General features: G+C 41.3%; 2 protein-coding genes and 1 long non-coding RNA gene across 4 annotated transcripts in view; 1 reads left to right on the plus strand and 2 right to left on the minus strand.

Moving 5' to 3' along the window:
• Positions 1-25,940, minus strand: part of LOC105355020 (uncharacterized) — a 109,043-nt gene that overhangs the window by 28,910 nt on the left and 54,193 nt on the right. The gene's annotated exons all lie outside the window — the stretch shown is intronic.
• LOC144995404 (uncharacterized) lies at positions 13,073-21,198 on the plus strand. Its single transcript, XR_013658946.1, has 2 exons — positions 13,073-13,158; positions 20,945-21,198. It is a non-coding gene; the product is annotated as an uncharacterized LOC144995404 (long non-coding RNA).
• On the minus strand, positions 17,456-23,660 carry LOC110015858 (uncharacterized). 2 transcript variants are annotated; one of them, XM_023959813.2, is made up of 8 exons: positions 22,706-23,660; positions 22,163-22,462; positions 21,751-21,852; positions 18,759-18,824; positions 18,146-18,205; positions 17,998-18,048; positions 17,846-17,896; positions 17,456-17,620 (listed from the first exon to the last, which is right to left on the minus strand). In XM_023959813.2, the coding sequence occupies exons 1-8, from the start codon at positions 23,043-23,045 to the stop codon at positions 17,541-17,543; spliced, it is 1,050 nt and encodes a 349-aa protein (XP_023815581.1). In that variant the 5' UTR covers positions 23,046-23,660; the 3' UTR covers positions 17,456-17,540. The 2 variants fall into 2 exon arrangements, with proteins under 2 accessions (XP_023815581.1, XP_078811220.1); XM_078955094.1 differs by lacking the exon at positions 22,706-23,660 and having other exon boundaries at positions 17,846-18,205; positions 22,163-22,643.

A 25,940-nucleotide genomic window follows, 5' to 3' on the forward strand; every position in this document is an offset into this window, starting at 1 on the left:
AAAGACATTTTACTGAAGGCAGAGAAAGTCAGACCTTGGTGAGGAGCGGAGCTGACACTGAATGCTTGTTTGCCACCATTTTTGTACAAGTTCACTGCAGAGTCAACTTTCTGTTTAATATTGTGGAAACCGTTGTCATGTAAGTTATGATTTTTTTTATATGTGTTTATACTGCTCGTTTTGGCACCATGGCTACATATTACAATGTGCAGCAAAATGCTCATTGCGACTAGCTTTACCATGTTAAGTGTAACGTGTTGGGTTAGTTTTTCACTATGCTAGGTAAAAACAACCCATAACAAATTCTCAAAGTTCTAAAGCGGACTTTTATGCGACTGACCATAGACGAGTCTTTTTTGGACCCGGTGGAAGACCGAGCATCTGTGGAAGACCAAACACACCATGCCGGTCGTCTAAGCCGATTCCAACCCCCAGGCCTCAGAGATTCCCGCCATCAGCTACGTGAGTACGTGCACGTTTTTTTCCTGCTTAAAGGGCCCTCTTTAGTTTTTGACCACAACGCACCCGAGCATCGTTCAGGCCTGCAACAAACAAAAAAAGGGGGGGGGGGGTGTTTCGGTATAAGGAACTGATTGTTTTTTCCCCCACCTCTTCTTGGTTAACGTAAACTGTTTATAGTTTTTTGTTTTAACTGTGTGTGGGGGCTAATTGAAAATAAAAGAAAAAAATAAAATAAGGTTGTAATGTTTAAATTCAAACTATTCTTAGTAGGAAAATTCTAATGTTGCAAAATTCCTTTTAAGTGGAGGCACCGCTGATTTCTAGTATTTTCTTTATATTAAATTGAGTGGTTTTTGTATTTCCTGTTTACCCCTAACAAAATCAAATTAGACGGACCACGACACCACCCTTAGTAATACAACATAACAGAGGGTAATTCATCAAGTTACATGTGATGGGTGTTACACCAAGAATTCTTTTTAAAGAAAAACAATTCTAGTCCCCAAAACATGTTTTCTTTCAAACTAAGATGATTTGGCTGTTGAAAAACCTTCTTGATAAGATTTTTTTTTTCTTGCAAGACAGAAAAAAAAAGACATTTTATTTGAACAAGTCGTTTTTTCCCTCAGGATTCAGTTTGTAAAGTGTACCTGATCTGCATTCCTAAACTATTTTTAAAAAAACAACATTTGGATTCATCTGTTGGGCTTTGAAAAGCTGTCAAAGTGGTTGTGATTTTACATAACTGTGCAAACATTACATCCACTAATGCAAAGACGGCAAAAAACACAAAATCTAACCCATTTTCTTTGGTCTACTTCCTAGTTTAAATATCTGATTGGACCTATGAGACTTAACCAAAATTGATAGACCTAAATAGTGTGATGTCATCACAGGGATTTCCCCACCATGGTGGTGACATAGTGTGATGTCATCACCGTGACCTACATTGATGTCATCACATATGGCAGTGACCTACTTTGATGTCACCACCATGACCTACATTGATGTCATCACAGAGCTCTGAAAATTGACTTATGCCACAGCGAGAACCTCCGTGAGAACCAGAGCGAGAACTCATATCAGTTGGATAAAAGATAAAAATGGTTTTTAAAAGATTTTTCAAAATGTTCAAGAACACAAGGAGATTTCACAACAGGAGAAAACATGTTGCACTATAACAATTTTCCAGAGACCAGGAAAGTGGAAAGGATCTAGCAAAGCAACAGGGACCTTCAAAAGACATAGAATTCCCAGCTAAAAAAGAGGATCCAATGTCTTTTGAGGAACTGAACGTTCTCCAAAAGGAAAAAACGGGCCTTGTGGAAAAACGTGATGGTCTTAAAAACCTGATCAGGCAATTGGAAGAACAAGGAGCTGGACACAAAAAGTATCAAGCAAGCACCATGGGTTTGAGGCAACAAAATGATGAACTCATGCAGGAAATTGAAAAGCTCCAGGACAAACTCGCCAATTTATCAGAATTTAAAGACAAATTTGTTACCGCAAGAGACAAGAATAAAGCTGCCCAGGATCAAAACTCCCAACTCACTGAGCAGCTTTCAAAGCTGCAGTTAGAGATCCAACAGGAGGAAGCGCTTGTGCTGACCAGTCTTGGGGTTTCTGCTGAGGAACTGGAAGAAAAGTACAAAGAAGAATGTGATGACTTTCAGGCCCTGCAGCAGCAAAGGAAAGAACTACAGAAAGAGCTGGAAGATCTGAAAAGCAGACGCAGCAGAGAATCTGGAATGAGAATCGAGTTTTCCAACCTGGCAACCAAAACAAAGATTCTGAAGGCTGACTGCCAATTCATAAAGGACGGTATTCTGATTTATCTTAAAAAAGTAAAGAAAGCCCAGGTCTCTACGAATGCACGACAGACCCAACCGCCAAAAGCTACACTTCTGAAGCCTCTGAGTCCTGCTGCTAAAGAAGCTCACCAAAAGAGACTTAAAGAACTTGAAAAAGGTTGGAACTCATCAACTTCTTTAAAGCAGACTTCCACATACGCAGTAAAGACCCAACGGCAAAAATGTACCGCAAGGAAGCCTCTGAAGCGTCTGAGTCCTGCTGCTAAAGAAGCTCACCAAAAGAGGCTTAAGGAACTTGAAAAAGGTTGGAACTTACCAAAGTCTTCAAAGAAGACTTCCATGTATGCAGGACAGACCCTGTGGCCAAAACGTACGGCAAGGAAGCCTCTGAAGCCTCTGAGTCCTGCTGCTAAAGAGGCTCACCAGAAGAGACTTAAAGAACTTGAAAAAGGTTGGAACTTACCAAAGTCTTCAAAGAAGACTTCCATGTGTGCAGGACAGACCCTGCGGCCAAAACGTACCGCAAGGAAACCCCTGAAGCCTCTGAGTCCCACTGCTAAAGCAGCTCACCAGAAGAGACTTAGAGAACTGGAAAAATGTTGGAACCCAACTACTTCTTTAAAGCAGGCTTCCAAGTACAAAGTAAAAACTCAGCGGCCAAAAGGTACCACAAAGAAGCCTCTGAAGCCTCTGAGTCCTGCTGCTAAAGAGGCTCACCAGAAGAGACTTAAAGAACTTGAAAAAGGTTGGAACTCAAGTGCTTCTTTAAAGCAGACTTTCACGTACGCACTAAAATTTCAACTGCCAAAAAGTACAGTGAGGAAACCTCTGAAGCCCCTTCAGACCCTGAGCCCTGCTGCCAAAGAAGCTCACCAAAAGAGACTGAAGGAACTTGAAAAAGGTTGGAACTTACCAAAGTGTTCAAAGAAGACTTCTACTTGTGAAGTAAAGACCCAACGGCTAAAACCTACCGCGAGGAAGCCTCTTCAGCCTCTGTGTCCTGCTGCAAAAGAAGCTCACCAAAAGAGACTGAAAAGGCTTGAAAAAGGTTGGAACGCTCCGGCTTCTTTAAAGAAGACTTCCACATGTGCAGTAAAGACTCAACGGCCAAGAACTACAGCAAAAAAGGCTCTTCAGCCTCTGAGTCCTGCTGCAAAAGAAGCTCACGAAAAGAGACTGAAAGAGCTTGAAAAAGGCTGGAACTCTCCGGCTTCTTTAAAGAAGACTTCCACGTGTGCAGTAAAGACTCAACGGCCAAGAACTACAGCAAAAAAGGCTCTTCAGCCTCTGAGTCCTGCTGCAAAAGAAGCTCACGAAAAGAGACTGAAAGAGCTTGAAAAAGGTTGGAACTCTCCGGCTTCTTTAAAGAAGACTTCCACATGTGCAGTAAAGACTCAACGGCCAAGAACTACAGCAAAAAAGGCTCTTCAGCCTCTGAGTCCTGCTGCAAAAAAGCTCACGAAAAGAGACTGAAAGAGCTTGAAAAAGGCTGGAACTCTCCGGCTTCTTTAAAGAAGACTTCCACGTGTGCAGTAAAGACTCAACGGCCAAGAACTACAGCAAAAAAGGCTCTTCAGCCTCTGAGTCCTGCTGCAAAAGAAGCTCACGAAAAGAGACTGAAAGAGCTTGAAAAAGGTTGGAACTCTCCGGCTTCTTTAAAGAAGACTTCCACATGTGCAGTAAAGACTCAACGGCCAAGAACTACAGAAAAAAAGCATCTTCAGCCTCTGAGTCCTGCTGCAAAAGAAGCTCACAAACAGAGACTTAAAGTACTTGAAAAAGGAGGTTTTTTAGACTTAATTAGTTAAATTAGGGTTCATTAGATAGTAGGTTTATATTGGTATGTGTTTTGAAAAATCAAAGCTGCTCAATCATGGTCCTTTGGGTTATACTATCCAGCCTGTGTTCTTTGCCCCAGTCCTCCCTTTCCATGTTTTGGCTGACTCAGCACACCTGGGCCAGGTGACCAGTAGCAAAAAGGGAGGGCTGGAAGAAGGCTGGTTGGATGATCTCGAGGACCAGAATTGGGCAGCCAGTCTAAATTTTGTTCTAAATTGGGATTATAATCTTGCTCTTAAGGCAAAAAAAGGGACCTGCTCTACAATCAAAAGGGTGAAAATATTTTCAAATATTTCTATGTGACAAATCTAAATTATAGTTATAACATTAATATTAACAGGTTTGATAGGAAAACACCATTTAGAACACCGTAGATGATAAAACACACAATGGGAAATGTTTCTGAATGTAGAAAAAAAAAGGAAAAAAGTTTGAAAACTGCTCACAATGTGGTGTGATTGGGTGGACTTTTTGTCCAGACAGATCAGTGTCTGTGCAGGTTCTCTTAAAGTCTTAGTGATGATAGTAGGAATTTTTCAAAAATGTTTAAAGGATTATCTGACCAGACATTTAGCTTTGGATTTACTGAATCAGCTGTCAAGTAGGACAAGTTTTTAGATGTGAATGTATGATTGGCGTTTAAAAAAACAGGGCGGCATGCTGGTTTGTTGGGTGGACTTTGTGTCCTGACAGACCCATGTCTGTGTGGGTTTCCTCCGAGGGCTTCGGTTCCCCCACCTCTCCAAATTCACTTGTGTTAAAAAAAAAACTAAATGATGAATGTATAAGACAAAAATAAATAAAATAGTCACCCAAAATTTTTAGTTACAAATTAAAAGCAGTTGAGCAGGCCTTTGAGTTTTCTCCAAGAAATTTGGTTTTCCCTTTCAGATAATTAGTTACTGGGTAAAAAAAAATTTCCCCTCCTTGAATCGCCACCTTACCGTGGTGGAGGGGTTTGAGTGCCTGAATTTACCCCCGGAGCAATGTTGTCAAGGTGCATTTGCCCTGCCCTTGTTAGGGACATGGCAAATACATCATGACCGTGTAGCTCCTGGGGGACTTCAGGCAGGACTAAGGGCGATTCAAAAAAACATCATGCGTACAGAAACTGCAAAGATCCAATTTGGAAACTGGATCTTTCTTTTGAACTAACAGAAAAAAGATCAAGTTCTTTCTTCTGTTAGTTCTTTTGACAGAAGTTACCAGCAGTTTGAAAGTCTTAATTAAGTAACTGGTGGAATGTGCTACTGTGTCCTCATTTAGAAGCAGACACTAAATCCAACCACTTTCTGGGAGGTGGTTGGATTCTGTGGATGTAAGTCTCCTTCTAGCAGAGGTTGCTCCATTCTGTAGAAGTTGTTTATCCTTCAGCAGAGGAAGCTTTTCTCCTTTAACCTCTGAAGACCGAGCTAATATTTGAGCTAACCCTGAACACACATACAGTACAAACCAAATGTTTGGGCACACCTTCCCATTCATTTGAATGAGAAGGTGTGTCAAAACCTTTGGTCTGTACTGTAGTCAAAGGGCCCAATTAAGCAGAATGAACTAGAGGTAAGACCGGGCCTAAAAAAATCCAGGCCGACCCAACACAGGCCCACGGGCATTTAAGCCGAACCCGACCAGAACCCGAGCCCGAAGCAAACACGAAATTTTATTTCATCCCATAGTATTTTTGGCAGAAAAAAATGCAAGATTTAAGGTTAAAATAATTTACATATTTTTATGATCATGATAAATGCATTTGCACAATGAAATAACGCTGGAACACTGAATAAGAGGCCAGACAAAGAGAGTGAAAAAGAGATCTTGATGCGCACTCGCTTAATTACGCAGAGAATTTCTGCAGCCGCGGCGGTGCGTGTTTGTCTTTTCAGTTCCCCTGTCTTAAGTTTATCCTTGACTTCTTGCTGCTCCATATCGGGGATACCTAAACAAAATATATGCGGACTTGCCGGCCACCCGGAGCTCTGCGGGTGGCCGGCGCCCCCCTCTTACTGCCACTTGCTGGACCACAGTGTATGTCAATCAACGGTGGGCTGGTGACTGGTGGGATAGAGGGCGCGGGGACTACCTGTGTGTGTGTGTGTGTGTGTGTGGGTGTGTGTGTGTGGGGGTGTGTGGGTGTGTGTGGGCGTTCGGTGAACGTTCTCTCTCTGAGTAAGAAGAAGCTGGCTGTGCCTTTCGGTTCGTGCGGTAACCGTTCTGACATACAGTATTAATAAAGAGCTGTTTGACAACCGCCCGCCTAAGGAGCTTCTTTGCAGCCATTACAATATATTTATTAAAAAAGTCAGCGAGAGAGAAGCCCGGCCCGAATCGACCCGAAGGTAATGATTGCCATTTAGTGCCCGGAAAACTTAGGGTGAGGCTCTGAAGCGCTGTGCCTCGTGTCTGACGGCAGGGCTCAATGTTATCAGAGATGTGCACTGGAAATGCTGCTGTAGGCGCGTAGAAAAGGCTTTAGGTGAGGAAAGTCTCACCTAAAGCATTTGAGTATGTGTCCTTTAAGATTGAGTTAAAACAAACTCCTCCCTTACTCTGCATAGTCATGTACAAACCTCCTCAGCACAGCCAAAGTTTCATTGATGATTTCACTGAAATGCTCTCAGTTGTGTGCACAGACTTTGATGGTCTAGTCATTACAGGTGATTTTAATGTTCATGTTGATAATGTCAATGACAGAAATGCAAAAGAGCTCAATGCTGTCCTTGAAACCTTTGATCTAATTCAGCATGTAAGGGCACATTTTGTAGAAATGATAAACCCTGAAAACGCCTCTGGTGCCAATGTTGATGAAATGCTGAATTCTGTTACTTCTAGCATCTTGAATGTTCTGGATGCCATTGCCCCTATGAAGGTTAAATTGAGAAAACATAGACAGAAAGCTCCCTGGAGGAACGATGATCTAGTCAGGGCACAGAAACAACAGTGCCGCAGAGCTGAACGACAGTGGCGCAAGTCAAAACTCCAGGTTCATTATGAAATGTATAAGGGGGAGTTGTACGCTTACAACCAGATCTTATGCAGAACAAGGGAAAGGTATTTCTCTGAAATCATTGGAAGTTGCAGCAACAACTCTCGTGTCCTGTTCACAACAGTAAACAGATTAACTAACCCTCCAACCCAGCTACCAATAGAACTGGTTTGCACACCTAAATGTAATGAGTTTGCTGTATTTTTTAATGACAAGGTTCAGGGCATTAAAAAAGCCATCAACTCCACAACATATATAACTATCGAACGGCCACCTACTCACTCTAAGCTGACTCACTTTTTACCTGTCACTGACCAAACTGTCCAAGAGACCATCACCCGTCTGAGCTCGTCTACAGGCTGCCTTGATGTGTTACCCACTAGATTTCTAAAATCTGTCCTGAACAGTGTGTTGCCATCAATTACTCAAATAGTTAACATGTCTCTTCAATCTGGAATATTTCCAGAGGCCTTAAAAACTGCAGTCATTAAACCTCTCCTGAAGAAAAGCAGTCTTGATCCCAATGTACTGAATAATTACAGACCTATCTCTAATCTGCCATTTTTAGGAAAAGTCCTTGAAAAAGTTGTCTACCAACAGCTCACTGATTTTCTCTTATTAAACAATTCATTTGATGTTTTCCAGTCAGGTTTTAGACCCCATCATAGCACAGAAACTGCTCTTATCAAGGTAACCAACGACATCCGCCTGAACACTGATGATGGCAAAGTCACTGTCTTAATCCTGCTAGACCTGAGTGCTGCCTTTGATACTGTTGATCATGGGATCCTTTTGCACAGACTCCAAGACTGGGTTGGCATCTCTGGATCTGCCCTAAGTTGGCTCAAGTCTTATCTGGAAGACAGGAAATATTTTGTTGAAATTGGGAGTTGTGTCTCAGACTACATGGCCTTGACTTGGTGTGTGCCCCAGGGATCGATCCTGGGACCCCTTCTGTTCAACCTCTACATGCTGCCACTAGGGCAGTTAATACGCAGTAATAACATATCTTATCACAACTATGCAGATGATACTCAGATCTAGTGTCACTGACAACAGGTGAATATGGGCCGGTGGATTCACTCAGCCACTGCCTCCAACAGATCAGTGCGTGGATGCAGAACAACTTTCTCCAGCTAAACTCAAACAAGACCGAAGTTATTATTTTTGGCCCACAGAAACAAAGAGAAAGTCTCAGCAGCTACCTTCATTCTCTGTATCTTAAACCCTCAAATCAAGTCAGAAATCTAGGGGTAATCATGGACTCTGACCTGAACTTTAACAGCCATATCAAGTCAGTAACATCAGCGGCATTTTACCATCTGAAAAACATTGCCAAAATCAAAAACATAGTGTCAAAGCCAGACCTGGAGATACTTATTCATGCATTTGTCTCCAACAGGTTAGACTACTGTAACGGCCTGCTCACCGGCCTCTCCAAACGAGCTGTAAAACAGCTTCAGTACATCCAGAATGCTGCTGCTCGTGTCCTGACCAGAACCAGGAAGTATGATCACATTAGTCCGGTGCTCAGGTCTCTGCACTGGCTCCCTGTACCTCAAAGAATAGACTTCAAAGCAGCTCTGCTTGTGTACAAGTCTCTCCATGGCCAAGCACCAAAGTACATCTCTGACATGTTAGTGCCATATGAACCATCTCGTACTCTGAGGACCTCAGGGGCCGGCCTCCTGTTGATTCCCAGAGTCAGAACTAAACAAGGGGAATCAGCGTTTCAATATTCTGCAGCTAAAATCTGGAACAGCCTCCCTGAAGTCGTAAGACAGGCGTCTTCTGTGTTCATGTTCAAATCTAGACTTAAAACATTTCTGTTTAGCCGTGTATATGACCGAAAGGTCCTATCTGCACTTTTCTTTCCTTTCCTTCCTTTATTTTTAAATCAGTTTTCAAATTTTTTTTCTTTTAAAGTAAATTTTATGTTGATTATTTCTATGATGTATTGTGATTTTAATGCATTTTTCTGTTTTGTGAAGCACCTTGAATTACTTTGTGTATGAATTGTACTATACAAATAAACTTGCCTTGCCTTGCCTGCAGGGGGCAGACGTGAGCTGACAGCTGCTTTGTAGCTACACTGGTGCCATAGAAACAGAACAGACTGAGGAAGTCTGTCTCCAATAAGAGGGAGAAACTCATATAAACTAAAGGAAAACAAGGAAGACTTTTCCAACTGATCAAAGTATCCAGTGACTCCACTGGTGTGTGAATGCGTATGAATGTCCCGGTGATGGTCAGAGGGACCATAGGCACGAACTGGAAGCGACACCTCTACCATCACCAAGTATACATACATGAGGAGTGAATGAATAATGGACACATTGTAAGCGCTTTGAGCGTCTGGAAAAGCGCAGATGAATCTAATCCATTATTATTATTATTACAGAGCTTTTTGTGGAGAAGGATCGACACATGGACTCAAACAGTAAGGTCAGACATGTTTTTCAATGTTTATTTTTTAAAAATGACATGGGTGGAAAAAAAAAAAAAAAAAAATCTAGCCACAGGGGTTGCAAGCCAGTTGCCTCTGTGCCGGTCCCAAGCCCGGATAAATAGAGAGGGTTGCGTCAGGAAGGGCATCCGGCGTAAAAATTGCCAAAATAACTATGCGAATCATCCACACCACTAGACATACCGGATCGGTCGAGGCCCGGGTTAACAACGACCGCCACCGATGCTGTTAACCTACAGGGTGTCGGTGGAAATTTGACTACTGTTGGTCGAAGAAAGAGAGGAGGCAGAAGGGTCCGTGGCCAGAGAGAGAAGGGAAAAGGCAGGAACATAGGTTTGAGAATAGGGACTCTTAACGTTGGCACAATGACAGGGAAAGGCAGAGAGCTGGCAGACATGATGGAGAGAAGGAAGGTAGATGTACTGTGTGTGCAGGAGACAAGGTGGAAGGGCAGCAAGGCACGTAGTATTGGAGGAGGATACAAACTGTTCTATCATGGTGCTGATAGGAAGAGAAACGGGGTAGGAGTGATTCTGAAGGGGGAGTTTGTAAACAGGGTTCTAGAGGTGAAAAGAGTCTCAGACAGGATGATGAGCCTAAAGTTGGAAATTGAAGGGGTGATGGTGAATGTAGTCAGTGGGTATGCGCCACAGGTTGGCTGTGAGTTAGAAGTGAAGGAGAGATTCTGGAGTGAGTTGGATGAGGTCATAGAGAGTTTTCCCAGAGGAGAGAGAGTTGTTATTGGAGCAGACTTTAATGGGCATGTTGGTGAGGGCAACAGAGGTGATGAGGAGGTGATGGGCAGGTTTGGTGTGAAGGAAAGGAATCTGGAAGGACAGATGGTGGTGGACTTTGCGAAGAGGATGGAAATGGCTGTAGTCAACACTTACTTCCAGAAGAGAGAGGAACATAGAGTGACATACAGAAGTGGAGGTAGGAGTACTCAGGTGGACTACATCCTATGCAGACGAGGTCATTTGAGAGAGGTTAATGACTGCAAAGTGGTAGTAGGAGAGAGTGTAGCCAGACAGCACCGCATGGTGGTGTGTAAGATGACTCTGGAGGTCAGGAAGAAGAAGAGAGGGAAAACAGAAAAGAAGACCAAGTGGTGGAAGCTACAGAATGAAGAAACTTGTGAGGAATTTAGGCAGACGTTGAGACAGGTCCTGGGTGGTCAGGATGAGCTTCCAGATGACTGGGAAACTACAGCAGAGATTATCAGGGAAACAGGTAGGAAGGTGCTTGGTGTGTCATCTGGAAAGAGGAAAGACGGTAAAGAGACTTGGTGGTGGAATGAGGAAGTACAGGAATGCGTCCAGAGGAAGAGGTTGGCTAAAAAGAAGTGGGATGTAGAAAGGACTGAGGAAGGTAGACAGGAGTACAAGGAAGCGCAGCGTAGAGTGAAGAGAGAGGTGGCAAAGGCCAAACAGAAAGCTCATGATGAGCTATATGACAGGTTAGACACAAAGGAAGGAGAGAAGGACTTGTACAGACTAGCCAGACAGAGAGACAGAGATGGGAAGGACGTGCAACAGGTAAGAGTGATAAAGGACAGAGATGGAAAGGTGCTAACAACCCAGGAGAGTGTACAGAAAAGATGGAAGGAGTATTTTGAGGAGCTGATGAACGTGGAAAATGACAGGGAAAGAAGGGAGGAAGATGTGGTTGTTGTGGAGCAGGAAGTAGCAGAGATTGGAAAGGATGAGGTTAGGAAGGCTCTGAAAAGGATGAAGAGCGGAAAGGCCGTTGGTCCTGATGACCTACCTGTGGAGGTATGGAAGTGCTTAGGAGAGACAGCAGTGGAATTTCTAACAAGGTTGTTCAATAGGATTTTAGAGAGTGAGAAGATGCCCGAGGAATGGAGGAGAAGCGTTCTGGTTCCGATCTTTAAGAACAAGGGTAACACGCAGAACTGCAGCAACTATAGAGGAATAAAGTTGATGAGCCACACAATGAAGCTGTGGGAAAGAGTAGTGGAAGCCAGGCTTAGGAAGAAGGTGGAGATTTGTGAGCAGCAGTATGGTTTCATGCCCCGTAAGAGCACCACTGATGCCATTTTTGCTTTGAGAATGTTGATGGAAAAGTACAGAGATGGTCAGAAGGAGCTGCATTGTGTGTTCGTAGATTTAGAGAAGGCGTATGACAGGGTGCCGAGGGAGGAGCTGTGGTACTGTATGAGATTGTCTGGAGTGGCAGAGAAGTATGTCAGAGTAGTTCAGGACATGTATGAGAGAAGTATGACGGTGGTGAGATGTGCTGTAGGTCAGACAGAGGAGTTCAAGGTGGAGGTGGGACTACACCAAGGATCAGCTTTGAGTCCTTTTTTGTTTGCTATGCTGATGGACAGGCTGACAGACGAGGTAAGACAGGAATCTCCCTGGATAATGATGTTTGCAGATGACATTGTAATTTGCAGTGAGAGTAGAGAGCAGGTGGAGGAACAGCTAGAGAGGTGGAGGTTTGCTCTGGAAAGAAGAGGCATGAAGGTCAGTCATAGTAAGACAGAATACATGTGTCTGAACGAGAGGGATCAAGGTAGAAGCGTTAGGTTACAGGGGGCTGAGGTGAAGAAGGTGCAGGAGTTTAAGTACTTGGGGTCAACAGTTCAGTGTGATGGGGATTGTGGAAAAGAGGGGAAGAGGCGAGTGCAGGCAGGTTGGAGCGGTTGGAGGAAAGTGTCAGGAGTGTTGTGTGACAGAAGAGTGCCAGCAAGACTCAAAGGAAAGGCGTACAAGACAGTGGTGAGACCAGCTCTGCTCTATGGGTTAGAGACGGTAGCAGTGAGACAGAGACAAGAGGCTGAGATGGAGGTAGCGGAGATGAAGATGTTGAGGTTCTCCTTAGGAGTGACCAGGTTAGACAGGATAAGGAACGAGTACATCAGAGGGACGGCTCACGTTGCCTGTGTTAGGGACAAAGTCAGAGAAGCCAGACTGAGATGGTTTGGACATGTTCAGAGGAGGGATAGTGGATATATTGGTAGAAGGATGTTGGAGATGGAGCTGCCTGGCAGGAGGGCAAGAGGACGGCCAAAGAGGAGATACATGGATGTCTTAACAGAGGACATGAAGTTGGCTAATGTTAGGGTAGAAGACGTCCATGATAGAGTGAGGTGGAGGACGATGATTCGCTGTGGCGACCCCTGATGGGAAAAGCCGAAAGAGAAAGAAGAAGACATGGGTGGAAAAAATGTCAGTAAAATCATTTATTTTATTTTTATGATCATTTTCATAGACAACATTTGATAACACTGATTAAAGCACCAGAATTTGAAGTTGAAAAAATACCAGAAATAGTTACTGAGGGTCAAATATGTGCTGATCACATTTGTATACTTTAATTTGTTTACAGGACATATGAATAATTTATACACAAGAAGAGTGTTCTATCCATGTGTATAAAAGAAATATTCTCTGTTGGACAAACATTTTCTTGTGGGTACTTTATAAGCTGTTAGCTGCCGTTGGAAGAATGCTAAAATATTTAGTTATTTCATTGTATATCTGCCTCCATAGGAGTCAGTGCCTCAACAGCCATCAACCTCACCGCAGGTCACTGTGTGGATTAGAGCCGCTGCTCCTCCTCATCCAGAGGAGCAAGTAAGTAAATAATAAGAAATCACAAATCATGTCTTTGTTTTCTTTGCTCTTTTATCATTTTTTAGAGCTGGACTCCTGGCATCATTTTTAGCAATAAGTTCATTTCTTGTTGTGTGACGTCCTGTGTGTGAAACATATCAGAGGGATTGGATCTTTAAAAAAAAATAACTTATTGTGAATATCATTTTTAGGTCTTATAAAACATTACAAACTAAATCATATAACTCATCAGTGGGATTACTCAAAAAATATTTGGCTTTTCACTAATTTTTTGCAACACCAACAGTAAAGATCTTTCAAAAAACCTCAATCCATTCATAAACATCTATAGTTTAGGATCTCATAAAGTGCAGCTGTTTTCCTGCATCACCGCTGTCTCTATGTCAAATATTGACACCAACTAAACCACAGAAGACACCTAATAAAAATATCTTCAATATTTAGTAAATAATGACATTATTAACAATGTTATTATTAACATGAGCTGAGTGATCCAACAGCATGTGATGATCCAGGTATTTCCTCTCAGCCTGCGCTCACCTCCCCTGTTCACACTGCACGCTCCTTCTCTAAGACAGGAGGTGCAGCTGCGGCCTAGAAATGATTGTTAGACTGAAATAGACTCCCAATTACCTGTTAATGTGATTCAACCAACCACCAGTGAGTTGCACCCCACCACCCGAATTGTTTGACTTGTGTTCCAAAGGCTACCGCAAAGAGGTGTGGGCGCAAGTGTCTTATTTATTTATTTTTTATTCAACCTTTATTTACCCAGGAATTGTCCCAATGAGATTAAGAATTTCTTTTTTGAGGGAGTCCTGGCTAGGGGGCTAGGGGGGAAACAATAAATTACATTTACAATAAAAATGTCAACATTAAAAACATGAATAAAAATTAGAGCTCATGTAAAACAGGTACAGTTAAAGTCAAGTGACTTTCTCCTCCAATCTCAGCTTGGATTTAAAATTATTCAGGAATGAGTTCTTTTAATTTCCATCTTTTCTGTAGAGTGTTCCATGTGGAGGGGGCAGAGAAGACAAAAGCCTTTTTCCCCAGTTCTGTACGAGCAAATGGAACGGCGAGCGATAGATGGTCATTTGAGCACAGTCCGTATGATTCCACAGTCCTCAGCTTAATAAGACTGCAAATGTAGGAAGGTAAAAGTCCAAGAAGAGATTTGTAAATAAAAATGCACCAGTGTGTGAACCTCCTGGTGGACAGAGAAGACCATCCCACTCGAGAGTACAGTTCACAATGATGAGTCGAGGCCTTGCAGTTTTTCACAAACCTCAAAGCGGCGTGATACACGGAATCAATCTTACTCAAACATTGAGCTGTTGCATTCATATATAAAAGGTCTCCATAATCTAAAATGGATAAGAAAGTTGCTGTGACAAGTCGTTTTTTAATCCCAAATGAAAAACAACACTTGTTTCGAAATAAAAAACCCAGTTTCAATTTCAGTTTCCTAACAAGATTTTCAATGTGGGGCTTGAATGATAGGGCATCATCAATCAAGATTCCCAGATATTTGTACACGTGAACCAACTCAATTTCATTTCCTTCTAGAGTGGAAACTGTAAGGAGACCCTGTGGTGTTTTTCTAGGGTTTGAGAACAGCATTAATTTGGTTTTGTCTGCATTAACCATTAATTTTAACTGGAGAAATGTGTGCTGTACCGTATCAAAAGCTCTTTGCTTATATTTAACAGCAGTGGTAGGGGATGGGTCAAAGCAATAAATAATTATGTCATCGGCATAAAAATGCATATTTGCATGAGACACATTTTGATCTATATTATTGATATACATGACAAATAGGAGGGGTCCTAATACAGAACCCTGTGGCACCCCCTTGTGTACATTTATGAATTCAGAACACAAACCGTCCTGTCTAACACATTGGGTTCTGTTGAATTCAGAACACAAACCGTCCTGTCTAACACATTGGGTTCTGTTCTTCATGTAATTTGTGAGCCAGGAGACTGCATGATCTGAAAGGCCAAAACTGATAAGTCTTTGTTTTAACACAATGTGATCCACAGTGTCAAATGCTTTTGATAAATCAATAAGGAGTGCAGCACAGTACTGCTTATTGTCAAGAGCAGCAAGAATGTCATTTATCACTTTTGTAGCAGCAGTAATGGTACTGTGCTTTTTCCTGAAGCCTGACTGTAATGTTAAGAGAAGCTCAAAAAACTCTTTGAGTTGCTCACACACAAGAGATTCAAGAATTTTTGACAATACACAAAAAATTGGAGATTGACCTGTAGTTGGTTAAAACTGCTGGGTCACCTCCTTTTAAGTGGGGAGTAACAAAAGCTGACTTCCAGATGGAAGGAATTTCTTGAGTTTCAATTGACAGATTAAAAAGTATCGTAAGAGGCTGAGCAATAAAATCAGCAGCCATTTTTAAAAAGAAAGGCTCTATCAGATCTGGCCCGGGAGGTTTTCTGTGGTTCAGGGTTTTAAGAACTTTATGAACTTGATTTACAGTAAAAGGTACAAATGTAAAGGGTTCACCGGAAAACATAGAAGAGTTTACACTGTGGGGTCTTGCAGCAGAGGGCGCCTTGTAACATTCAAAATGAAACTTTCAGATGTAGTGGTGGTCACGTTGGGTCTGCTGTTTTGGAGTGGGGAATTGTGAGAAATAATCCTGTTTTCCTGCTCTGGTCGAAATTGGGTTGAGCACGGGTTTTTCTTTTGCCCAAGCGCCTCTTCATGTGGCTTTTTTAAGGTGTTTCACTCTGAGTTATTTCATCCTGTTGTTTACTTCTTTTTTTTTCTTTTTTGCACCATAAATGTGGAGAGGGGAGAGGATGAAGAGGTGGGTGCAATGTTCAGTGTCAGATGTGTCAAAATAAATGCTTTAAGTGCCGTCTATTGCAGGCATGTCAAAGTAAAAGCAGAAAGTCTCCTCTATTGCTGAGCTACTTGATTATGTGTACCATCGCGGGCATGCTATTGAAAGTGTGCACCCTGGAAAATGCCGCCCCCTGTAATGTGCTGCCCTGACTGCCCACCTCACCCACATCAAAAACCGCCATTGCCTAAACCTTATCTATAGTGCCCTGGATTTAAAAAATGATTTGGACTCCTTGCCCACTACTTTTTTTTAGGGCAAATATGACGTCTACACTTTCACGAATCAATACAAGCTTTTTATTACGAATATTTATGAATCCACTGTGATCTGATGATAAAAACGTTATTGGTTTATTTCAAAAGTACATTTAAACACATTTTTTTCCTCAAAAGAATTGATACACTCGGGTTATGCACAGAGACTTCTAGGAACTTTTAGGGCACTCGATTTTGGAATTATAGATTCAGTCAAGAAAACTTGTAAAGTTTCGAAAACAGTTAACATGTTTTCCTTCTAAAAAGTTGGTCAAAAATCACATTTTATCTGTTTAGAATAAGTTTAGAAGTAATTTATCTCCTGGTAACATTTATTACTTCAATGCTTTGCAAGCTACCTAATTTCACGTCACAATGGGAATTTAATCCCAACATTTTCCAATTTTATTACAAATTAAACTTCCTTTTACACCAATTGTAACCTCTAAGCTTTTGGTAACATATCAAGTCTTTTAGCACTATTTGCTATCATATGAAACAGTGCATCAAGGGAAAACTGTAGTAAAGCAAAGCCGGGCTGCTTCTTATTTTATTTATTTTAAATAAAGCATGTCTAATTTAGGAATAACTGAGTTTAAAACCTAAAAACTGATATATTAAGATTGATGCAATTGCGCATCTATACTATATTGTCTGTATATTGTTCTCTGAGTTTGTATCTATGTTAATTGTGTCAGTAATGTAAAAGCTGTTGCTTCAATTTTATAGCAGTATTTGCAAAGATTCTCATGCAACATTCTACTTCATTTACTTAAAAATTGATTAAAATTCATCTAATATTCTATCAGTAATGGAAGCCTGATGGAGTAACTGCTTTTTAATAGTTATTTTAAATTAAACTAAAAAAAGGGCAAATACCACCAACATTTTTTCATATGGAAAAATGTTTCCGCTACTAAAATGAAAAAGGACATGTCTCATTTTTATGAATTAAAAAAAGCCCCAATAGTTTTTTTTCATATCTCACCTGAACTACTTCCCCCTAAAGTTACCAAAAAAGCAAACATTTCCTTTTAATATTTCCAACTGTTGTTTTTGTAAGGAAACCGTCTGAATCCGACTTAATGAAACTGTTGTCAATAAAATAATATATGAAATTATAAATACTTTCCAGGTTCAAGCTCCATGAAAGACAGAAACGTGCTGGAATCCACCAATTTAAAACCTCCTTTTAATGAAAGCTGACTTTTCTGTTGCATTTGCTAAACACATTGTTTTCATCACATTATTTACATTATTTACAGCTGCTCATCATGGTTTGTGGGGGCTTTGGGTTTCTCCAAGAGAAAGTAAGTACTGTCGGCTGGAAAAGACAAACCTGTGGATCAAGAGAATCTAATTAGATAAAATTGTTTGATGAGTATTGCTGACTATTTGATGAATATTAATGAAAATTGATTTTTAATCCACTACGAAATCTGAATATTTAAAATAATATTACAAATATCATATAATTTATCACATAAATATTATTATAGTGTATGTCTGGAAAACAACAGCCAGTTCCAAATTCTTGGAGATAAAAATCTGATAAATTAAATACCCCCATCATTTCCAGAACAAGGACTGGGACCAATCAAGGAATATGGAGAATCTGGGGGGGGGGGGGGAACGGTGAAAGTTGAAAATTTAGACTGTTTTTAGATAAAATATCAAATATTAAACAAAACAAGAATAATAAAAGACAAACACAACCTTGATTATTTTCAAAACAAGGAGTCTGACCAATTACGGAATACAACAAATCTGAGAAACAAAGACAATTGAAGTTAAACATTTAGAGTCTTTCAAGACAAAATTAAAATAAATCTATAATGATAATAATTCAAAAGAATCAACATACCTTGATTAGTTCCAGATATAGGACTGGGACGGCTAGGACCAATTAAGGAATATGGAGAATCTGTTTAACAAAGTATGCAGGTAAAACCATCCCGTAGTCAGTGCATTCACACTCAGTGAGTTTTAAAAGAAAGAATTTTATTCCAAATTGGTCCTTTGACTGTCAATCTCTGCTGACTGGCAGGTTTACTTGGAGACTTGGGATGAGTAATGAATGAGTATGCAATATTATTTTGGATTTTTAGAACTGTTAAAACCTTAATTGAGCAATTTTAGCATTTACTAAATTGAAGCAAAGACTTTTAGACCCAAAGTTTTATCATTACTTTTAATAGAGAGTTCACCTCTTTAAACCAAAACTTAGAATTGAATGCACAAAAACAACCTAATGCTATAAATGGCATGAATTTGTTTATTTCATTCAATTTAAGTGAAAAAAAGCTTTGGATAGGGAGTTGAAGGGCTAACTTAAAGAAATAATTATATTGCCATTTACTCTGTTTTGTAATTATCAAAGATTAACATAATAATTGGGAAAACACTGAATGTAGAGAATGTTTGTAACTCAATTTTTCAATAGTCATTTTTTAAGAAGGAAAAGTCATTTTTCTCACCGCTGTCAGGCTGGAGTCCTGTTGTGTGTGATACTTCATCGTAGACGTGACACTCTGCACCTGCTTCTGTAAATGTATATTAACGTCACAACATCAAAAACACGTTTTCTGTTCAATGACCAAGAAAAAAGTACTCTATGACCCCCTACACCAAAATAGTACCACAAAAACACGGTTCCCGCTAAGTCTTTAAAAAATAGAATTTAAGAATTTGGAAAAGAGACTGTTATGGTGCCTCTGTCAGTCTCTCCTCCCCTCCCCACTCTGCTCTGCTTTCCTGATTGGACCTGACTGTAGACACTCATCTCATCACCTGCCATTCTTCTTAAGGAGATCCAGCTCCAGCATTCATCGCCAGTTCGTTACCCATAATGGTGCTTAGTCTGGTCACCAAGTTTTCTCTCGGCTTCCAAGTAAGAAGACTGGCCTTCCAAGAAGACAGGCCTCGGGCGGGTAGTTCAGTATCTGATACCGGAAAAAAACTTTTATTCATTCCTGTCCTCCCGTTGAAGCAGCAGGATTGGGAGGCCAGCCACTTTCAAGGATAACTCATCGCACCAAACCCTTTCTTCTCATTACATCCAGTAACTACAGACAACTCATTCAATTTTTCATCACCCAAACTCTCCAGACACCCATTATTCTGGGTTATCCTTGGCTCCGTTCTCACAATCCGCAGTTTGATTGGGTTAACCAGCACATCGCCAATTGGAGTGCTAATTGTATGGCTAATTGTCTTGAGTCAGCAGTTCCCCCAGTTTCTCCCCACATTAATAACATCACTGAAGAAATTGACCTTTCTCGTGTTCCTTCCTGTTACCATGACTTAAAACCTGTTTTAAGCAAATCTAAGGCGGGGGTCCTTTCTCCTCATAGACCCTACGATTGCTCCATTGAGCTGCTAAATGGCGCTACCCTGCCCAAAGATTATTTAATTTATCAGGTACTGAGAAAGCTGCCATGGAGAATTACATTCAGGAGGCACTTTCCTCGAGACATATCCGCCCCTCCTCTTCTCAGGTTGGGGAAGGTTTCTTTTTCGTAGAAAAAAAGGACAAAACTCTACGCCCCTGTATTGTTTTTCGTGATCTAAACCAAATTACTGTCAAAGATAAATACTCTCTCCCACTAATTAGCTCTGTTTTTTTTTCGTTCATGAAATACGTGTTTTCACTAAACTGGATCTACACAATGCTTATCATCTGGTTCGTAATAAGGAGGGAGATGAATTGAAGGCTTCAAACTCTCCACCTTCTGGTCTACTACATCCTCTGCCCATACCGAGTCGTCCTTGGCCCCACACCATCTCCAAAGGTGCCAACGTATTTGGCATCAGACCAGGGCAGCTCTCCTGCGCACCAGGGAGAGCAACTGTCGAGTAGCCAATCGTCACAGGGTGGTGGGACCCACGTACCCACCTGGACAGAGGGTTTAGCTCTCTTTTCAGAACATCCTTATCCAGGCTACCTCCCGGAAGCTGGCTCCCCGTTATATGCTCTCTTCTCGGAACATTCCTATCTCGCCACCTCCCGGAATCTGGTTCCCCGTTATATGCTCTCTTTTCGGAACATTCTTATCCAGGCTACCTCCCGGAAGCTGGCTCCCAGTTATATCAGACCTTACACCATTGAGAGGATCATCAATCCCTCCTGTGTCCACTTGCGGCTTCCACCGGCCCTCAAGGTACATCCATCATTCCATGTGTCCCAGATTAAGCCTGTCCAAGAATGTCCTCTGTGTCCGCCATCCGCTTCCCCTCCGCCTGCCCGTATCATCGACGGCGCCCCGGCTTTTACCGTTAGCCGGGTATTGTATGTCAGGCGCCGGGGTCGGGGTCTCCAGTTCCTGGTGGTTATGGCCCTGAGGAGCGGTAATGGATCTACCGCTCCCTAATTCTGGACCCATCCGTGATCGAGGACTTTTAACGTGCTCATCCTGACCAGTGTCCTGGACCGCCTGGAGGCGGTTGTTGAAGGGGGGGGGGGGGGGGGGTACTGTCACGGTGCCTCTGTCAGTCTCTCCTCCCCTCCCCACTCTGCTGTACCCAGCTGTGGACACTCATCTCACCAGCTCCAGCATTCATCGCCAGTTCGTTACCCATAATGGTGCTTAGTCTGGTCACCTAGTTTTCTCTCGGCTTCCAAGTTATAGCGTTTGCTTACCTTATTTCTCCGCCTCATCTTCAGGTCTTTACACCATGAGTTTCAACCTGGGTCTTCCCTCTCAAGAGCCGTCTGGTCCGATTCCACGCTTCCAATCTCCAGCCACGCCAAGATTCCTGCCAAGCCTTGACTCCTGCCACGCCGCATCTTCAGCCACGGCAAAACTCCCGCCACGCCAAGACTCCAGCGTCTGGTCAAATAACTCCTTATTATGAACTCAAAACTCTTCAAGACTCATCTTTAAATTCCGTTCTGAAAAATAAACCTTTTTGTTCCAATCCTCACCTCCTGATTTTCTTCCGGGTTCCTGCGTCTGGGTCTGCTTCGTTATTCAAAACACGACAGATACCCTAAAAATCTTGAATTTGAATATCTGGGCCTTGTGCTGCTTGAAATTTCTCCATTTCACATTTCTTGTCAAACTTAATTTTGAACCATGATTATTTTGAACAAATCATCTAAATAAACAGCCGCCGACCCAATGCTGAAAACCCACCGCTGGTTAAAAAGAAGAAGAAAAAGGGTGCTAAATCATCACGGCACTAAGATAAGAAGCCACAGTTTAGGTCATAAAATGGAAATAAATGAATAAAATGGGTAATGATGACTAAAATAGGAAATAGACTGAGAATTTGGTCTTCCTTTTTGATATGCATTGCCTTAAAAAGGTTTTAAAATCAGCTTGATGAATCTTGTAGTAACCCTACGTTATGTGTTTTTTTATAAGCAGATAACAGAACCAATCACTGAATTTATTATTTTATGTTGTTTGGATGATGGTCAAATGACAGTCGAGGAATTTTATGTGTTAGAAGTTTGATTTTACATACCTTGTTTTTTACATTTTTTTCTCCAGGTAAAGCAGGCAGTGGTGATGATGATGAGGAAGATCAGTGCACCCACTAGAATTAGCCAAGGAAGCAATGTGACTTCTGTAAAAAACAATAACAACACAATGCACCAGAAAAGAAAGAATTTAGATTCATTGGAAGGTGTAGTTCCCATTTTTTCATTGCTTTATTCCTAGAGGTTTTTTTTTCAATCTTAGCCTAAAAATAGTAACGCTGACTGGTTCAACACTAGCATTTGGAAATTGTAAAAAAAACATATATATATAATATAGGATATTACTAGATTGTCATTTGCTTTGGTTAAACCGGGTCATTTTGGGTTTGACAGTTATGGCTTTAGTGGAAAATGTTGCTGCTGTTTTAGTTGTGCTGTTTACAGTTGGTGTTGTACCGTTTTGGGTTTTCGTTGTGCTGATTGCCGTTTTTGTACTGGTTGTGGTTGACATTGTTGTACTGGTTGTGGTTGTAGTTGTTGTTGTTGGCGTTGTGCTGGTTGTGGTTGGCGTTGTTGTTGTTGGCGTTGTTGTGCTGGTTGTGGTTGGCGTTGTTGTGCTGGTTGTGGTTGGCATTGTTGTGCTGGTTGTGGTTGGAGTTGTTGTTCTTGGCGTTGTGCTGGTTGTGGTTGGCGTTGTTGTGCTGGTTGTGGTTGATGTGCTGGTTATGGTTGGCGTTCTTAAGGGTTCCTTTGTTGCTGATGCATTGCATGCAATGGAGAAAGCACAACTTGAGTTAACAAAACTCAATCCTCCACATCAGTGCAATCACATTAAATATGAAACTTCTCAGGAGTAGCAACATGCATTAGTCATACAGCAGCATGCCTAATGCAGAACCACATTTACAGCCACATAAAAATGCTAAGGTTGTCAGCAGTTCAGAAAAAACGAGCATCAACTGCTAATACTGCTTGTCGAGAGTGAGAAATCTTTCTCACCAGAGGCTACAAAAGTCTTAATTAACAGGAAAACATCATCCTGAAGTTTGCTGATGACACTGCTGTGATAGGACGCGTCACTGGCAGGGGCGAAGCAGCCTACAGGAGGGAGGTGGCCAGTCTGGTGACTTGGTGTGAGGACAACAACCTCACGCTCAACACAGACAAGACAAAGGAGATGATAGTGGACATGAGGAAGGAGAGGAGGAACCCTGATCAGCCGCTTCTTATCTGGGGTCTGGAAGAGGAGAGAGTGAGCAGCTTCAAATATATGGGGGTCCACCTCAGCCAGGACCTCACCTGGACACTCAACACCACACAGATGGTGAAGAAAGCTCATCAGCGGCTGTACTTTCAGAGGAGGCTGAGGAGGTTTGGCACATCCCAAAGATCCTCAGCAACTTCTACAGCTGCTTGTTTGAGTCCATCCTGACCAGCTGCATCACAGTGTGGTACGGCAGCTCTACCGCCATGGGCCGCCTGCAGAGAGTGGCGAAAACTGCGTCCAAGATCACCAGGACTCCTCTGCCCTTGCTGCAGAGCATCTACAAATGAAGGATCTGCAGAAGAGCTGCCTCCATCATCAAGGACCCCACCCACCCACAACGAGGTCTGTTCACTCTACTCCCCTCAGGACGGTGGTACAGGAGTGTGAAGTGCAGGACCACCAGACTCAGGAACTCTTTCTTTCCCTCTGCCATCAGGCTTCTTAACAGCTGACAGGAGTCTGGACCAACAAACTGCACCTTGCACACCCTTGCACAACCTCATTGTTCATTACTGTTTATTATGGCCCCCAGCAGCAGTCACTGACTGCAGGGACCGTATTGTTTTTGCAGTTTGAACGACTATGCTGCCTTTCAGCGAAAATGTGACCCCCGCCGCATGCTCGGAAAGTCACCAAAATGTGCACACACATGGGATAAATTGCAAATGTTTTTTCCACAAAGTCAACGTAACCCCCCCCCCCCAAGACGATGACATCACGGCCAGCGATCCCGTCAAAAAAATGAATGGGCCGAAAATCGCGTTTGGGGCCGAACAAAATGTACTTCAAAATACATTTACGAAACCCAAACATACGTGTCGGGGATATCCAAAAGAAGTTTTGAAATCATGATGGGACGGCCACACGACCTACGGCTTGGCGGCCATTTTGTGGCGAACTCTGCACCACAGAAGTGTCATTGACCTTTGACCTCGGGAAAAGGCCGCCATCCTGCATTGTAAAAAAAAAAAGCCACTTTAGCGCCACATACAAACGAGAACTTGTTCTAGGGATTTTTGCCATTGTCCCATAACTTCCGATCTTAGACCGGAAACTACCAACTTCATTGTTGATGACATGTTCAAAAATAAAAAAAAAGGAGGAAGAGGAACGTTATTTTTTTAAAACGCTTCATCATCATCGACTGGAGAAAATGTTTTTTCATTTTAACCTCCACATTGCCACTAATCATGAAGCTACTAACTTATTGCTAAACCCGTCTCATCTGAAACTACAAAGCTATGTGGTGTTCTGCACATCTGGGTCATTTGTTCAAAAAAGCTGCAAAAAAAGATTTTATGAGCAATTTGATCAGTTTCTTCATCACAGTTTACACAGGTTAATCCTTCAGTTCTGTAGTCCCATAGTCCCAGTTCTTCCCCTGACCTGTCGATTTTGTCAGAATTAATGATCATTTTATGAGTTCCGTGCTTTTGGTTCAGTTTTACAGTTGTTGTCATGCTCAATAGTTCCAAAGTTATGTATTAATTTATTCTTTATGTCTCTAAGACTAAGACAAAATCTTTTTCTTTCCTCTGCAAACCTTTCAGTAGAACTGATAAAACCTGATTTATGTCTTTTCTGTTATTAATATGGGGACAGAATCTATTATTTCTACATTTCTCACCTGATCTGCTGGTCACATTCAGAAAAACAGCTGGTTTTCCTCCACAGTAGTACAATCCAGTGTCTTTCTGTTTGACATGTTTTATAATCAGTTTTTTTTTCTTCATCTGGAACCGCTGCTGTGGTATTTCTCCAAACTGTCTGCTCCACTTTGAATCATCTGGTCCTTCATCTTCATCAGGACACTTCAGGGTGACATTTTTTGTCTCTCTAACACTCTTTATTGTAATTCCTGCAAATGATTGAAGATTTTCTATTAGCGATAAATTCAAGATCATTATAGAATCATAATTTGATGAAACAAAAACACAAAAACTTTAACTTTTACTATGAGAAAACCCAAAAGTATTTGTTGTTATCAAACTTGCGTAGATGTTCTAAACCCATTTATCCATTAAAATGATGTAGAAGTTTAAAATTCCAGTTTAAAGTTTTTTTTTTATGTATGATTTATTTATTCATTTTTCAAAATAAGAAAAACAAAAACAAAAAACAATTCAAAACCACAATTGCAAAGAAAGAAAAGAAAAAGGGAAAAAAAATGTACACAAATGAATGAATAAAATCTTACAAACAATATACTGTGCTACCAATCTATGAACAGCAGAGACACTGCACACCTTATAACCATTAATGTACCTGAAAGTTCACTGGGTCGTTTCTAAGGTCAAGGACATGACATGCTCTAAGAAAGGTGTCCAAATTTCAGAGAATTTACATGCAGTACCATTAAGAGTATGTCCAGTTTAAAGTTTAAAATTAAAAAAAAGATTTGTTTTGGTAAATTCATGTTACCTGATGGGATCACGGTCAGTTCAACAGCTGTTTCATTGTTGCAGTAGTATCTTCCAGAATCAGAGAGCTTAACATTGATAATAACAAGTGATCTATCTGCTTGAGAATTATATCGTGAATCATTGGTGTGTTTTTTATCACCATCACCATATACAGTAATTATATTACTGTAGATTCCATTTGTCTCTCTGCTCCATGTCACATTACCTTTTATTGGCGGGTTACAATGCATAGTGATCTGCCGTGATTCATTCACTGCTTTATAGACAAAATCTGAAAAAGAAAAAAAAATCGATTTAATACAGTTTAATCAAACAGACTAAAACTATATAAAAAGATACAATTTCCCATTTAAAAACCCCAAAGCTTTGAAGAGCGTTTTGCTGTCGCCCAAATTATAAATTCTTTTACATTTTAAATTAGACATGCTCTTTTTCTCCTGTAAAATTCAAAGCTGGTAAAAATGCCACAAACATACAGGATTACATTTTCAAAAGTTACAAGAAAGGAAGTTCAAGTTTCTTTTAGACTGAACGTATGAACAGT

The sequence above is a fragment of the Oryzias latipes genome, chromosome 11 (genome assembly GCF_053564925.1).
Source record: "Oryzias latipes strain Hd-rR chromosome 11, Olatipes_Hd-rR_3.1".
Taxonomy (NCBI): domain Eukaryota; kingdom Metazoa; phylum Chordata; class Actinopteri; order Beloniformes; family Adrianichthyidae; genus Oryzias; species Oryzias latipes.

Excerpts from the sequence above, each read along its gene's own strand:
- LOC110015858 (XM_023959813.2), bottom strand. The coding sequence starts at position 23,045 with ATGAGCTTTCTTCACCATCTGTGTGGTGTTGAGTGTCCAGGTGAGGTC. Across the intron at positions 21,853-22,162 it reads CACAACGAAAACCCAAAACG|AAGTCACATTGCTTCCTTGG; the intron begins GTACAACACCAA and ends TGTTTTTTACAG. Across the intron at positions 17,897-17,997 it reads TTGTTTTGAAAATAATCAAG|ATTCTCCATATTCCTTGATT; the intron begins GTTGTGTTTGTC and ends CCCCCCCCCCAG.